The sequence below is a fragment of the Falco naumanni genome, chromosome 7 (assembly GCF_017639655.2).
Source record: "Falco naumanni isolate bFalNau1 chromosome 7, bFalNau1.pat, whole genome shotgun sequence".
Taxonomy (NCBI): domain Eukaryota; kingdom Metazoa; phylum Chordata; class Aves; order Falconiformes; family Falconidae; genus Falco; species Falco naumanni.
In genome coordinates, this window is record NC_054060.1 from 36,752,054 (window position 1) to 36,768,987 (window position 16,934).

Sequence of the window (16,934 nt, forward strand, 5' to 3'; positions counted from 1 at the left end):
TGGAGGAAGTGTTCTACACCAGTAGAGCAAGTACATCATAATAAAGGGAGAATTAAACGGCAGAACGTAATGGTATGGCTAACTGCTCTTTCTCCTTTTGTTGAAACCCATACTGGAGGGATGCTGTCTTTCCTCCAGTTCGGAGCAGACAATATGCTCCTGACCACGGTACCTTAAAAGTGCCGGGGGGTGTGTGTACATAGAGTGAGTGGCTGAGCTTTACTGCTGTTACAGTTAATCATCTCTCTACTTCATCATGCTTTCTTGTTACCAGCTCATACTGCTAGAACAGATAGAGAACTCCAGCAATAAAACAATCCAGTATTTGTTTGAATACCTAGCAAGAGATTTTTAGATATAGATATACACAAAATAAATACGTACATAAACCTAGCACAGGTTTATACATATGTATGTGTATATATATAAAAGAAAGGTGTGATGCTAAGCTTAGGAAATGGAATTAAGGATGGCAAGTGTACAGGCAACACAGTGTAACAGTAAGTTCCAGCTTCCTACCTTTGGAACTCCAAGCAGAAGGTGCCATGAGCTTCTCCAGCATTTTTTGCAGAGGAAGATGGTGAGTTGCTCGGTGCTAATATATTTGGACTTGAGCATGGTGTGCAGCAGTAAAAATGATGGTCTAAAAATAAGTAACTTTATCTGAGGGATCTTGCTTTCCTCAGTTATTAATCTCTTACAAGATTTAAAAAAAGGACAAATCCTACCACCCCGATTTGACTGATCATTCAGACTCTGAGCTCTCTTACCTAGCCTTATGCAGTAGGTCAAGGCACGTGCTATCAAGAGTAAGTTTGTGATGGAGATAAATAATTGTATTGGTACCCTCCCATCATCTTTTTCTGGAAATCTCAAACCACAGATGGTGAAGTTTACGTATTTGAACATTTCAACTAAAAAAAAAAAAATCCCCTCAGATTGTGTCTGAAGAAGCTACTTTCTGTTTCCAAAAGTGTTACTGCAACTGTTTGCTTCTATAATTAATATATCAGGTAGGTAATTATTCTTACACCAAGGAAGTTGTTATTTCTTTAAAAAACATGAAGTCAGAGTTTTTGGTAAGTTTTAACTTGGAGAGAAAAGGCTATCGTAGTAGTATCATGTATGTTGCCAGAAATTCAGACTGTTATAATGAAAAAGGCAATTTCACATTCAGCAGATTGTTCTTGCTATGAAAATAGGAAATTTGAAGTGAAGGACCACATTGGAATTTTTCTTCATTTATTTTACGCTTTCAGGTGGATCTTACACAGTTCAGCATATATGGTGCTTCACAGGTATTTATTTCATAACAAGTTCTTTGACATTATACCACTGGAGACAAGCTGCACTTCTCTGGCTCTTGGATTAGTAGGCCAGCTTGAGTTTTGCCACCTGCTTCATAGTTGAAATACAGTCAACTTCAAACTACAGACTGGCAAGTGTTGCTTCTACCCTCATTCTTCCAGCTAAAATTCCATATTGAGATGACCTGTGTGGCACTCGCTTTTAAATTTATTTAATTTTTAACATGGTAGGAAAAACTTATTTAAGAGCTGTAGCTATAGGAGAACTCTTCAGTTCTTCCCAGGTAAGTGATTAGTATCCTTTTGCTTCCTAAAATATTTTTTTTTCCCGTATGTAATAAAGGGTGGGATGGGCAGTTCAAGCTTCTAGATGATTGCCTAACAGTAAAGAGGCTGAAAAAAAGAAAAGCCACGTGCGTTCCTTGTATGCTGTTGAACTGTGTGTGATTGTAGCAGGGCCGTTCTGCAGACGCGTGTGCCAGTCGCTGCTGTTCCTGCCCTAGTGCTGGACACCGTGGTCCTTTCTGTACTGGTTTTGTATTTCTCCATCTGAAGGAAGTAAGTCTTTTAAAGTTATTACATATTTTCTGAACTGTTTCATTTTGACCTAGACCATATGAAGCACTTAATAGAAATCGTCTACAGGGAGATAACTACACTAGATTTCAGTGACAAGGTTTATCTGTATTTTAACAGTTAAACCCCACTATGTTAATAAAACTTCTGAACAATAATCCTGCTCAGTTTCAGTATTTTCCCCATTCCTCATATTTAGAATGTAAGGAGGTAAGAATAATAAAGATAGAGCTGTACTTTTTACAAAAGTAGATGATCTAATTGCCAGCTTGCAAATGTATCTGGTAGCTTTCTACATGCTAGCTGCATTACAAGAATAAGACTTAGTTATGAGTAACTGCTGCAGTTATTTCTCCCCAAATTTTCATTCATTTCCGGAAAAAAAACAAACCCAAAACAACCAAAAAAATTCTTATGCTGGAAAACGTCTAAAGTTTACTTGCAATTTAAAAAATTCTATCCACTTCATTGCTGGAGAGCATTAATGTGTGCCCCCAGACAGAGCATGTGGAACAGGCAAGTTCCACATTCCCAGGCTAGCAGCCTCTGTTTCACTCTGCCTGCCTGATGCCCGGCTGCAAGATTCAGCAAAAGCCCACTTTATATAAATATAAAATATAAATATTGCTATATAGGTTAAAGGGAAAGGCATGGCAGATACTTCTATCTTCTGTCATTCCGGGGCTTGACACAGAGCAACATCTCCTGGGGTTTTTTTTTAATCACTGCAAGAACTACTGAAAACAATGTGAGTGTTCTGTTGCTGACTGATTAAAAGTAACGCGTGTTCAGACACGCAGCATTAAGCTATACACACACGGGGGCATGTCTGTCTCTGTAACACTGAGCCGTTTAAGCACACTGAATTATAAATGAGATGCCTGATGTAAGACAAACGAGTTGTCTCAAACACATCTACTTCAATATATTGACCTAATTTTAGATTGTCGAGTCAGAAAGTGTGTACATCTACTACTGCTGGGTCTTTCATTTCGCAACTCCCAAGACAATTATACAGGACTATGATTACAAAATCCTTATCCCACAACGTTGGCTTGTCTGCAAGACTTCTGCTGTGTGATGTATTTAAAGACAAACCCTTAACAATGAGAACAGAACAATGTTATTTCACTTACCTAATTGAAATTCAGCTATATTAATTATGAAGCATTGTTCTAGATGAGAAATTTTTGAAAGGAATTTGTTCTACAAAGTTTAGATGGTATTTCTGTACCAAACATTTAATTCAACAAAGGATTAGATTACATCAAAAGTGATTGAATCTGAACAGAAAGTAAACAAAAATGCATATTCAAGATAGTTTAATATGTATTTTCTGAATTAGAAATATCACTTTCTTAAATGAATGAGAATTTCTAGTGTCATGACCCATTACTCCCCTCCCCCATCACTGAATTACATTATTTATACATATAATACAGAGCTGATTGCAGTTGGAAACAACAATATTAAAATAAATGTTTAATAGATACAAAGGATCTTTTTTTCCACAACATAGTTTTTCTGGTGTCTGGACACCAATTTTAAAGTAATTTCTATTAGCATTAAACTATTCAAGTGCAAAACAATTCTGTTTTAAAAATCTATGATTGCAGCATCCATCTTCCTGAATAACATTTTGAAGCCAGAAAGTAATCACTTTCATTTTCCATGAGTGCATTCCAGGCTGTCTTCTAGTCATCTCTGGTTAAAAAAATCAGTGCAAAATAAACAATGGTGAAGTACTAGTTTAACCATTGAACTTACTTGAATTTAAGAAACATACTTTATTTTACACTATATATATATCTTCTATTTATATTATTTATATAGAGAGATTAAATTACACTGAACTTGAAAAGTATAAAGAAAACCAAAAATGTTACTATTTTTTCCTGCAGCACCAAAGGAAGCTTTTTTTTAAAAAAAAAAAATAATGAAAACTCTTCCTTGGGTGAGCAGCCTAGCAGTATTAGCTGTAGTAAGAACTCATTACATTATTCCTTTGCAAATTACTATGTGATTCACATAATTCCATGTTTACACTCTGCCACATTATAATTTGTGATGCTCTTTGCCTGAAGAACAGCTCCTGGTTCCACTGTCATTACTTCTTGTCCTGCGTTCAGAGATTTGCTAGCAGTAGTGTGATGGCTATACTACAGTTCCACTTGGAGAATTGGCCTGGTTTTGGGATGACAATAAACCCTGCAAACAAAGCAGTTTACATTAATCCAGCAAGAGAACCTGACATTAATTTTATAAAGTTCTTAGCCTGAAGCTAAAATGAGTACAATTTATTTTTACCACCGCTTGCTTACTTTAGGCATCAGCACCTTCTTTCCTACAAAAGAATCTAAGCTGCTATTGTGTCGGTCAAGCAGCACACAAAAGAGCTTTCACTAAGTAAGAAAGCGTGTGCATTTATGACACAAGGTGAATCTGATCCCAGCACATGATTTAATCTGCCTTGCATTTTTGAGTCATTGTGAACTGCGAAACTTCAAAAATCATACACCAAAAAATGATCAGCATTTTATTAGGGTAAAAACAACCAAACCTACTGCAGTATCAACAAGTTGGACACCTAACCTGATACAAGGAGCCGCTCGCTCTCTTAGATGCTATTGAGTATTACAAGCTTTGAATAGAAAAATAGATTATCTAACAAAGTAGTTATTTTGGTAATTTTAAGAGAGAATGAAACACTGAGCAAGAGTTCAGTAAAGATTTCCCATTACAATTTAAGCTTGCATTCAGGAAAACTTTTTTACCAGCTCGTTTAACTACATCACCATTCAACTAAAATGAGACTGACTTCATTTCAGACAAAATCCCACAACAGCGCGGCCCCCCTTGCCAGATGGAGGCTCCTGTTCTGGATTAAGGCAACCATACCTTACGGATAAGATATCAATAGATAAATTCCATTTCAGATTTATGTATAGTATCCCCTTTTTAATCATTCACATAAAAGTAACTATAGCAGACTTATTTAGGAAAAGCTTAGTATCAAAAAAACCCAATTTACTCTTCTTGCAAGGTCATTAATTATAAAATTAAATGCCAGCAGGCTGAGGAGCACACAAAGGCAGCTAAGCTGGAAGCACACCAATGAGTACCGCTGTGCAACTCCTTACTACGGAGGCACGATAAACACCCTTTTAGCAATTTCTCTACATGGCTACCAGCTTAGGTTCTTACCTCAAAATTAAGATCCTGTGACTCAGATCCATCAAACTCGACAAGCTCAGGCAGCAAATAGCATACAACACAGAATTAGGTCACATCTTCAGAATCTACAGGAGCTCTTTCTTACTTGGATCCAAGAACTAAAGGTCATGATGGAAGAAAACCCTGACCATAGAGAGAAGAGGTGGAAGGCAGGCTGGGCTGGCTGGATTCGTCATCAAGTTTCTACTAAAACCACAACCCTTCCTTCTAAAAAAAAAAATCTAATCTACCACTTCAGATACCTTATGAATCTGGATAAATTTGTAGGATTTATAGCAGGCTCTGCATCTGCATGTGCACCCCATTTTACGTTACATTTATAAATAATAAAGTATGTGGTACTTAATATCTTGTCCTCCATAGATCACAGCTGCAGGAACTAGAACACTATTTTTCCTGGTTTATGTAGTGGATAACTGATTCAAACCGTGCTGAGGTAGGCTGAGGTGAGTTGTTCTTTGAACTTGACACTCAGGATGTGCAAAGACACGGCATGTTTCACAAGATGAGAACAAAAAGTTTCCTAGCCATTAGTTAAGGAATAACTGGTGAAAAAAGGCAGAATTTTCAAGCAAACAAGCTACTGAAGCGCTTCTGAAAGTTTTTACCAAGAAAGTTTTGTTCAAGCATGATGAAGATGAATCAGAACTCTATAGTTCGTTACCGAAGCATTCTTCAGAAGGCTATTAAATCCAGCAGCAACTGGAAGGTCTTTCTTGCCCGAAGATTACATCCACTAAGCAACTTTCAAGTACCCTGGAAAAAGACGTCCAAATGTATTATTTCCAGTCTTTAATAAACCACTGATCCAAACTGTTCATATGCAAATATGTGCTTTATAAGCACATAGGAAGTACTAGGGATGGCACAATATTAAGTCATTTTCAGCAGGCTCATAACCATGCTATACAGATGAAGAGAAACAAGCACTATTTAATATCAGATTGACACTGTAATGCAACCACTTACTGGGAAACAAAATGAGATGTCATTCATTTTCCTGCAACTCCTATAGAAACAGGTGGCACAAACTGAAATTCAGTGTGGTGCCTTGTTCCCCATGAATTACCAGACACTCTGAAATCAAGTTCCAAGACTAGGAACAAGGAGTCACTTAGCCCTGGTTTCATCTCCCAGGCCATGAACACTCCCTGTTTTAAAAAGCACAAGTGCAGTGCAGGTGGCTCTGAGTAAGCAAATACTAGCTACTCCTTATACTTCAATCCTTGCTCTGAATTAATTCTGCAACTCTGAGCAGGAAAGCCAGAGGAACACCAAAGTGGAAAAGATCTCAAGATCAATATCCTTGTGCTACTGCAGACAAACGTCTCAAAAATTTTCAAGTACTGCCTTAAAACTTTACCAGGCTACAATGGCCACTCCACAACTTCACTTCTGTGGGAGAGAGCAGAAATTTTGTGAGTTCTTCCACATACTTAATTTCACAAGACATCTTAGACCTTAGATGTTCATATAAGAAAAGCAAGAATAGGAATTTGGGGTTTAGGCACAGAAGTTTTACCAAAGTGGTGAGTGTTCTCTGTGGGTCTCAAGTAACAAAGATTTTATAGAATTTTGCCATTATATCACAGCCTTTCAAGCAAGGCCACTTAAGAAGTTGGTGTAACATAGGAAACTTTAAAAAGACTCATTAGAAAGCAAGTGACAGGTCAAAAAAAGTTACCCTGTAAGAGTCTGATCTGTAATACAAAGGGTGTGGGACTAGAATATTTGTAGTTGCATTCTCTGGGAGTAACACAATAGAAAAGGTCATGAAAAAAAAAATACAGAAAGCTCCTGCCTGTAAAGAAATAATAAAGAAATCAGTGCAGTGCTTTCTGTCATGAAACCACCCAGTCTAGTCATCCAGGTGGAACAAAAGCTGCAGCAACTTATCAGCGCAACAGCAAAGCTGCAGTTTAAACAGCTGTGACAGAAAACACGAAAGAATCAAGATGCAACAACTGCAGATGTGCCGTGCCCTACAGTGCACCAGCTGAAAGCTTAAAAACAAATGGATCGCACTGAGCAAGCAGCAGAAACAGATTAAGAAACTGTTCCAAAAAGTTTTGAAAATAAATGCAGTCTTTTATTAATAGCCTTATTTTGTCAGCATGTGGGTCTAGCAGGGGGTGGGAAGTGGAACAGTTACGAGACTCAAGTCAGGAATCTGATAAAACAATCTTCATCGCAACCTCCGAGAGGGACCTCCAAGTAGGCGCTACCTCATCTGCCATCTCAATGGAACGTGGCCGAAACGTGCCTCTTCTGCAGAGGTCAGTGTCATTTTTCTTGCATCAGTTAGCAATGTGAGAGCAGTGAAAAGCCCGTTTCAGCACGAGTTACTCGGGCTATTCCACATTTATCTGTGCGTTCTCTGACTTCCCAAAACACACAGGACTTCACGTATTTGGTAAAAATAGGCTCGTGTGGGAAGGAATGAAAAGCCGTAACAAATACGACCAGTAAGGTCATTTCCACCCAAGGTTCATGCACTCATAGCTGTGGTCTGGTCAGAAAGACCCGCAACAGCACTAAGACCAACCCTCCTCACAATTCACGAGATTGCAGGGGGGTCTGTTTCTTTTTAAGAATTTCAGACATGCTCCAGCCAAAAGATATGAAACACAGTTTCACAAAAGAAACTAATTCTATGGAGGATCAGCACATAGTTGCTGTATTTAAAAAAAAAAAGCGTAGGAACATACCACTAAGTATGAAAAAAGCCCTCAGTAACTACCAAGTTAGTATTTTCTTCATTTAAATTAGACAGGATTAATTGGAGCCAAAGATGCAATCATGCGTAGTTTTACTGATCTAGACAATAAACTGTGAGTCTGGACATGTAAGCAGGACCTGGAAGTTAGTGTCTGGGTGCTGCTTCACGATGCTCTTGGCACACACTCAGCCTTCGCTCCTTCGGTAAAGCAGCTCAGCTGTCTCCCTGTAACTCGCTGGACGTCAGAACTCCTCACATCTCTCCTACCTTCTGTTTTGAAATGGAAAGGTAGGAAATGCAAAGCAAAGGGTCCAATGTAACAACCAACAAATGCCGGGGGGGGGGGGCGGGCAGGGAGAAAGTCTCATAGTACACTTCACTAATGCAACTCAACCAATTAAAAAAAAAAAAAGGCTGATTTAACAAGTGCCCATACAAAAGTGGCACTGATTTGTTAAACCATTTCTGCTATAACCAGTACATGAAATAATGGGTATTTATTATCTGCAGAATATTCCATGGGTAGTTTATTCTTGTCCAGAACTGGGATATTCCTGGAGTCATTTGACAAAGTGATCTGGACTGAGCCCTTCGCCTGACAGAAGAGCCCACGGTCCAATACAGTATTTGAGCAATAATAATACACCAGAACGGAACGAGACTTTTCACATTTCTTTAAAATTCTGTAGTCAAATCAGCTGAATTGGTTTTAAGATTTGCATGAACAAAATTTCCAGCAGTTTCTTATCCAAATGAATCTGCATTTATTAGCGTCAGTCTCCAAACAGCACATACTCACTAAATCAGGTATTAATCTCTAATGCAATCAGAATTAATTGAGAATGTTCAAGGAAGCACATGCTGAACATTCATGTAACATATTACAGAGAGATATTCTGTATGGGATTTAGGGGGATACAGCAAAGCTGATACCTATCTTTACACAGTCTAGATGTTCACTAAACAGAATTTTAAACGTATTATTTGTCTTCCATTTGCCTTTTTTTTTTCCTTTTATTTGTTCTATGTTACAGAAAAGTATAAATGCTTAAACCATTTGACACCAGATCATGTAAACGCACATAGTAGCATCAAGGAGGTTTCACCTGCAACTTCTCTCCTGTGTACATAAAGGAGTTCTCCTAACAGAGTTGTATCACCATTTTACTCATTATCAACAAAAAGAAAATGCAAGGCTGCTAGAAAACCAGCAGACTAAAACTAACTAAAGATCTGCCTAGTGGTATTAGGCAAGATTACTTCAAGACTAGTGTATGATTGGCAAATGGAAGATACGTGTGTTCAAAAGAAAACAAACAAACAAACAAATTAAGATGCAACTACCTGTGTGCTGGGAAAAGCAAAAAAGGCTTTTGCAAGCAGAACCCCGATCTCACTCGAGCAATAGGAACTTAAGATCCATTTAGGTTGTAAGGGCTCACATGCTTAGGAACAGTTGTTTCTCTAGCTTCCTGAAGCTACAGAAGTTGGTAAGCCTTAAAACGTTCAGATTAGAAAATAATAATATTGAGTTAAACCAGGGAAACTTCAGGGGAAAGCATATGACTTAAGGCAACCCCATTTGGGTTAGTCTTAACAGAAGAAGAAATGAGCCAAATGAATTTGAGAAGATTGATCAGCACCTACCTAAAGTCCAACTTCAAAAGCCAGAAAATAATGTGACAATACAAGTCATTTCCTTGAGAAGTGTGTGCAACATTATTAAAGACAAGCAAGATAACATTTTCACTTTCAAGACACCTTTTGCCAAAGATTCCTATGACCACAGAACCTGTGGAAATTAGTTTTGTTTCATGCTTACACTGACTGTTGAGAAACTGGTTTTACCGACCAGTTCTTGCATCATTTGATGTAACTGGATGTTGCCAGAAGTTTTCAGGACAGATTTCACTTTGTTCCTCCACTGGCACCTGTTCTTAAATATACGTATCTGTTATATATATATATATATAATCACACACATATAGTGGTCAATCAATACCTACTGAAGTACCAGAAAGTTTCCAAGTTCACGTAAGAAAGATGACTTCCTCAGCTTTAGTCTACACAGTATTTCTGCCTAAGCAACAGAGTCCTACCTTGGTTAGACTTTTTCACTGAAATTTCTCAAAAGTGCCTTTGAAACACTTCAGTAAATATTATTTGTTTGTCTGTCCTTGATTGTATGTGTGGATTGATTGTCCATTGATGTATGTCCTTCATCAGTTAACACCCAGCCACTGCTGCAAGGGTGACAATCCCTAACCACTCAGATGGAAGGGCAACATCTCACATCTTCACCTAAACAGGTTCCAAGAAATTTTGCAGCCCAAGTTTTTTAGTTTCAGTTCAGGCAAGTTTAGTTCTAGACTAGCCATCATTTTTCTAGACAGAAAATGCCTGAATCATCCATGTAAGCCATATCCTTGTGGCTGTAAATTCAGCATTCATTAGGTAAATGTCACAATCTAAAGCTGGAATAAAGAACATACCCTGCGCCAGGGTCCGCAGAGGAAAGAGCTCCTGTAGAGTCCTAGAAGGAATGACAACGCTCTGCCTCAGCTCCCGCTTGACAGGTAGGCAGAGAGAATCTAGATACATTCGTGTCAGTGTTTTACTGAATCTGAGTTTAAACAAGTTTGATAAGTATGCTATTTCATTGTAACTCTAGTCCTAAAAAAATAAGTATAATGAGAAATGACCTTATCAGCAAGATTTCACCATCAAAACGTGTGCACTGTCTTGAGATGAAGTGAAAAATTTACTCAGAGCAGGTTACAGGATGCAATCAACTTTCTTTAAAGTACGGCAGGTTAACAGCTTTCATTGTGGCCGTTTGCTCAGCACAGTATGATAGCGTAAGACCACCTAAGGACTGCAAGATAAATCAACACTCCAATGTGGAAAGGACTATTGAAAGTTATCTACATTTACAGTTCAATCACACATTTTTATTTAACATCAGTATACAGAGGACAACCCCAGCAAGTTATTTTGTAATGTCAAGTATTTAGTAAAGTTCTTCAGCTGTAACAGTGACAATAGTACAGCTAAAAATAAGCAGTATGAAACAAACATGGATCTTCTTAAAATTATAAATATACCAACAATACTTCTTAAAGCTTAATTATTGCAACAGTTAAATTAACAATAGGTCATGTTAGAAAGGCTCTATGAAATTTATTCAAGTTGTCAAGAAATTAGATGGAAGTGTAAAAAGGAAATACATATGAATTTTACTTTTGATTTTCACTAAAGGTAGTCAATACAATTTTGTACAGTATCACCTAACATGTCAATCTTTAACAAACTCCAGCATACAGAATTCATAAAATGCAGAAAAAAATATTGTTTAATCTTTACATGTAAATTGACAGTAAATTAACTGACACAAAATTTATTATTGTAACATAAGCAGGCCAGCATTTTAAATATTAATTTAGTAGCTTTATGTTGTTAAAGGGGCAGACATATACAGTCATTCCAAGTACATAATCAAATTTTAAGAGGTGATAATTCAGAACATGGGTTTTCTAAAAAGTGTTTAGTAAAAGTCATGTTATTTCCTAATCCAGACATCCTCATCATAAAGCCTTTACAGGGTTATGATCTCTCCTGGCTTTAGCGGAGCCACTAGTCACACCTTCTCACACACGCACACGTGCAAACACACATACCTTGCTATAAATATCACACCAGTGTTCTCTAGGTTTAAATTCACCCCGATAATGCGGGTATGCCATGTGCAACTTTGCTATTATGCACATTACAGAAAGCTTCAACTTTTCGCATGGTAACCTGAAGTCATACAGCTGTGTTTCAGTTTTACTATAATCATCCCTGAAGTTTATACAGATACCGTATCACGTTGAAAGAAATCTATTTGATAGTACTTAAATACCAGCAATTGAACTTCAATTGTAATGATGAAATGCTCCTTTCCATTGAGGAAGAATTAGTACGTATAGCTGCTCATCTCACTCAAATATAGTACATGAATGTTTAAGTACTTTCACTAAAACAGAAGTCATACTAAAACATGATACTGTACTACAATTGTAGTTAACTAGAAAATTCAAGGATGTTATAATTTAAATCTAAGTTCTCCTGTACAATAAGTCAAATAAATAAATTCCATGTGCATTTGTTTTACAAAATGGTAGCATGTTTATCTTGCTAGGTTATACACTGCCATTCCACCTGTGCATACTTCTGGCCAATCTTACCTTGAGCTTTCTTACAAGGGAAACTACTCGGCAACTTTCATTTACACATGAGGGAGTCTCTGTACAAGACTGTGAACGGGTCATTCTGAAGTCAGACACAGAAACCACAGAGATAGGTCCTCTGACCACTAAGTTCAGAGAAAACTTGTTTTGCATATCCAGGTACCACTTTGGGTTTTTGAGGGGTTTGTGGGCTGGTTTTGGGGGTTTTTAAATTGCCTCTGCAGGTCCCGTAATTCAGTTTGAAGTAGCTATAAAGACAGCATGTGAAATTTACCTTGCTTCCTGTTCTTCTCTGTTTTCAGGCTAATACAACAGCCATGTAACCCCATTTAGGTTTCCCATCAGGGCCTGGGAAAGATGGGGGAGAAGCGACAGCTAATTGTCACCACATTGAGAAGCAAGTTCATACTCCTGTTAAGGCAACCTGTTTTTCTCACCACCCTGAATCTTCTTCTGCAGAAACAGGCTAACAAAAAATGAAGTAAAAAATTAAAACCTATGAACCCTGAGCCTCATTCAATTTGTTTTTAACTGAATTTTTCCATTCACTTCACCTCATACTGATCGGGAGTTAGTACAACAGTTCTGGAAGTGTAATGCAAGAACAGTATATCCAGTGAGGAAGCTCAAGGTATGATCATGTATACACTGAATTAGTAATTTGGAAAGTTTATAAACAAACAGTCAGGACACTCTTTAAGCACTGCACGGCCTATCAACTATCATAAGGATCATGGCTGAAGAGACGTTTCTGGATTTGTTTTGTTGGGGTGGGTTTTTTTCCGTTAAAGACAGCACCAGCCCAACCAGAAAAAGGAAGAAAACTTGTCATACACTGTCCAATTATCCACTGTGTCTTTTGATGGCTATTAAAAATGCGAGGGGAAAGGTAGCACTGCCTCAATGGAAATCACGTTAAGACACTGCAAGCCTGCTTCAGTTTTCCATCCAATTCTTTCTTTAGGCTGGCAGTGAATTTAACGAAGGCCTTTTGAGGCAATAATGGAAGCAGCAGCAAGATTCAGAGGCTTTCACTCTAGAGTTGGCAGACAAAAAAGTGACGGAGTTTTAAGATCACTTGGGGACCCACACTTCAAAAGGAAGACTAGAAATAGCAGCTTTAAACCCCAGAGTAATGGGACAGCCTAGGATAAAACAGCTGGCGAAACAGAAATGAATGGTATATAACCCAGTAAGAAAGACATTACCATGAGTGTTTTATAATTTGACAATATTTCATTAAATAAAATTATTAAGTGCTTTCCTATAAACAAAAAGGATGCTCATAACGCCTTTCTGGCACAAATATTTTCCTATCAAAGCCCTGTAAACATGCCACCAAAATTTAGTTTTTTACCAGCAGAGTGAGCTCACTAGAAATGCAAGTGAAATCAGAAAAACAAATTCATTTGAAAACCTCTAAGTAAATACTTCCTAAACAATATGGCATTTACATCAGTGTGCAATATATTAATTTTGAAAGTGATTAACTTCAGCATGAAAATGACTTACCTGTAATTAAAGTTTTCCATATTGGCCAATACATAAATCCTGATTTTTGGTACTGCATACTTTATCTCTGAAATATTTGAAATGTCATATTCCAAATCAAAGTCAATACACAAAAATGTTTACGTTATACCCAGTCTAACAAAACCCACCTCAGCCACTGAAAATAAATTTAACAGCGTAGTGTTTAGTAGTACGCAAAGGAGTACTTTTAAAACAAAAAGACAATGTAGGTCACAATAGAAGTCTGAGGCACTGCTGTACACGTATAAAGTTAATTCATAAGACGTGAATTGCACTGAGTGACAGAAGTGATAACTGCTTTAGTATTTTCATTTAGGACAAACATTTTAAATAGTTTAGTGTTTTAGGGGAGTGTGTTTTTTTTTTAAATTGATGCTGGATCTGTAGTTCTTAAACAAAAAAATACTTTTAGGTAACACCCTCCTCCCTTCTCCCAAGAAAAGGTTTTACATTTTTTTAGTTTTAGATTCAACCTGTAAATATGCATTAAGATGCAGACAGGACATAGCTCTCTACGCATACCTATGTTGTGACAAATCTTATAACATCTCAAAGAAAATTATAAACAGTTTTAAGAAATATTTTTTTTTACTTCAAAGTTTATAGCAATGAAGACGTGGTATATAAATATATACAGTACCTCCACTTTGGAAGTCAGATTTACGAACCAAACTGTTAAAACCTAATGAACATCAGTCTTTCATTTAGGTTGCCCAATGTGGCAATATTCAGGTATTGCCAGATTATTTCTTTTTCTTCAGGTGATAACCTACATACCCTTTCAGAAATTTTTCACAAAAATAATGGTTCTTTTTTACTAGATCAATTCTGGTAATGTTGTTATAGCTGTGCTTCTTTAAAATGTTACTGACAAACGAAGCTATTGTAGCACAAAGTACTTTTTAATGAAATAATCACCATGTTAAGCTTCATTCAAAATTTAGCTTGCTATACACTGGACAGAAGAAAAATAAAGTTTTATCTGTGTTCAAGTGCATTAACAACAACAGTTAAAACTAGTAATATATTTTAATGAAGGTTCAACTGATAGAACAGGTGCCATCCAAAAGCATGAGCTTGTCAATGATCGAGTTGCCTAACAAAACTGACAGCAATATAGCACTGAAACTACTTAAGAGAAAGCTTGCATGGTTTTCCCTAACTTAAGAAATACATAAAGCAAGACCTAGCTAAAATTAGAGTTCCTTGGATAATACAATTTCAAGAGCACAAACTGCAGTCAGTAAAGGGCTCACAATTCTGTGCATAAAATGGCTAATGTCTTCGTAAGAAGTGGTTTTACATTAATGGCAGGCCACCACAGAAAAGTATGGAGGAATAAAACACTTTGGTTTTAATTTTTTCAGAGGCTCACATTTCACATTAGACTTAAAAGCAGCAGCTTTTCACAAGCTACTCATTGGGAGTGCTGTATTTTCTAGAAAACATTAGAAGGATTATAATTATTTTAGTGATTGACAGGTTTTACTTCAATTTTTACATAAATAGCTTTCACCATATTGTGGTTATGTTTAAGTATAAGAACACTGATCAATAGTTTAGATGCACAGTATTTATTTCTTCTGCTGGAAGGCAACTATACTTAATAATTGTATCCAAGACACTTCAAATCATTCAGAAATATGGCATGCAGTATCCAAAAGTATGGCTCTGAGGATTTTTTTTTTTACATTAAGCATAAAGAAATTTTATATTCAACATTCATTTATATTTCAAGAAAACTACCTATTCAGAGTTCTAGTTCTTTGATGCAGCATTAAGGATTAAAACTTACCACTTTACCCGGCCTTGCCCATGTGCAAATAAATCCCTCCTGACAAGCAGTGACTATACAGTCTTCAAGAAAAATTAACACAGTCAGTCTTTCATGTGCTATCTTTTTACAGATAAGAGGCTCTAACAAGGGAACATCTTCCATTCGGGGACAGAGAGGTGTTCCCAAAGTTTTAGCTGGGTCCGTTTTGGTTTTAGTAACTAGGTTCAGTTTGTCACTGCTCTTGCTAGATATATGTCCCATGCTATGATTTCTCTTGTGATCTTTTTCATGGTGTCTTTCCTTCCGATCGTGTAGTGACAAGGTTGCAAATTTACTAACGCCAGAAGCAATGGCACCATCCATGACACTGCTTTTACTGCCAGCATTTGAGACTGCAGAGTGTGGAAGGCTGTTTGACCGTGGAAGAGGAGGGGGTACAGAGTTTCCAGGTGTTGTGATACTGTTTCCATTACTTCCTGGGTTAGTTCCACCACTTCCAGCAGGTGGACTTGTGGCATTCATGACATTTGTATGTGTCCTTGCTCTTGAGAGAGGTTGGTGGGGAAAGAGGATATCTTCTGTAAGATCCCACAAACACAGCTGTGTGTCCTGGCCTACTGAACCAAATCTGTATGTAACACTTACTGGACGACTGTCTGTAGAGTTCCTTTTGGACAGCCTAGATTGCGTACTATTTGCTCGATCTCTGCCAAAATGAAGGTCTTGGAAATCCTCATCACTTCCGCTAAATTCCATCGGGTCACTCTCTTCTACACTAGTGGTATATGGATCAAACGCAACAACACTGACCCACGATTTATGTCCATGGCCTCTGGCTATTACTCGACAGTCCACGAAAGACCAAACTGTTACCAAGTCATCCTCTCCACCTGTCACTATGTATTTCCCATCAGGACTCCAACACACACACAGCAGTCCTCCAAAGTAACTTTTCATTGTACCATGCAATTCCACTGAATCAAAGTTAAACACACGAAGAAAACCATCCTGGCTCACACATGCCAAGAACTTCCCATCTGGGGAAAAGGCAAATTCATTCAGGGCACCCTCACCTACTGTCCATTTAAGCAGAGGGTTTCTTGTGGATTTACTCTTGCAAGTGTGAACTGCAAAACTTTCTCCTTGTTTAAGTAGCTGGTAGTGCGGGGCTGTGGTACCACAAGTGTGCTCCACGTTATACAAGTACATATTGCCACTGGAATGAGCTACTAGGAAAAGGCTTTCCGAACCCGGTACCCATTTTACACAGGTTACTCTGGACTTGTCTATTAGTCTCTGTGAAAAACAAAGAAGATACACATCAGAAAGTCTGAAAATTAAAGTTTTAATGATTAACTATAAATCTGGTCTTTCTGGGGGGATGGAGAACAGTACTTAAGCAAAGTGAACTCGGCTTTCTATAAAGGACCTATGTTACTGCATTTGCAAAAACTTCTCTTGTCAGGCAGTGAAGAGGAAATTATTTTTAGACTAAGTGCTACCAAGGGTTATTATTATGGTCCAATCGCATTCTACAATGAACATACTTCAATCAAGCC

General features: G+C 37.5%; 1 protein-coding gene across 9 annotated transcripts in view; it reads right to left on the reverse strand.

Moving 5' to 3' along the window:
- Positions 1–3,103: 3,103 nt before the first annotated feature.
- WDR20 (WD repeat domain 20) overlaps positions 3,104–16,934 on the reverse strand; it is a 45,179-nt gene continuing 31,348 nt past the window's right edge. The window contains exons 3-5 of one of the 9 annotated variants that reach the window (XR_005829176.1): positions 15,394–16,671; positions 13,578–13,644; positions 4,007–4,091 (exon numbers count right to left, since the gene is read on the reverse strand). Coding sequence is in view for 5 of the 9 variants with exons in the window: in XM_040602497.1 (XP_040458431.1) it covers positions 10,625–10,711; positions 15,394–16,671 (1,365 nt within the window). In the remaining 4 variants the exon portion in view is untranslated. Of the gene's footprint in view, positions 10,712–10,765; positions 16,672–16,934 lie in introns of those variants that run through there. The other 8 variants (XR_005829175.1, XM_040602497.1, XM_040602501.1 and 5 more) reach the window with 8 other exon arrangements.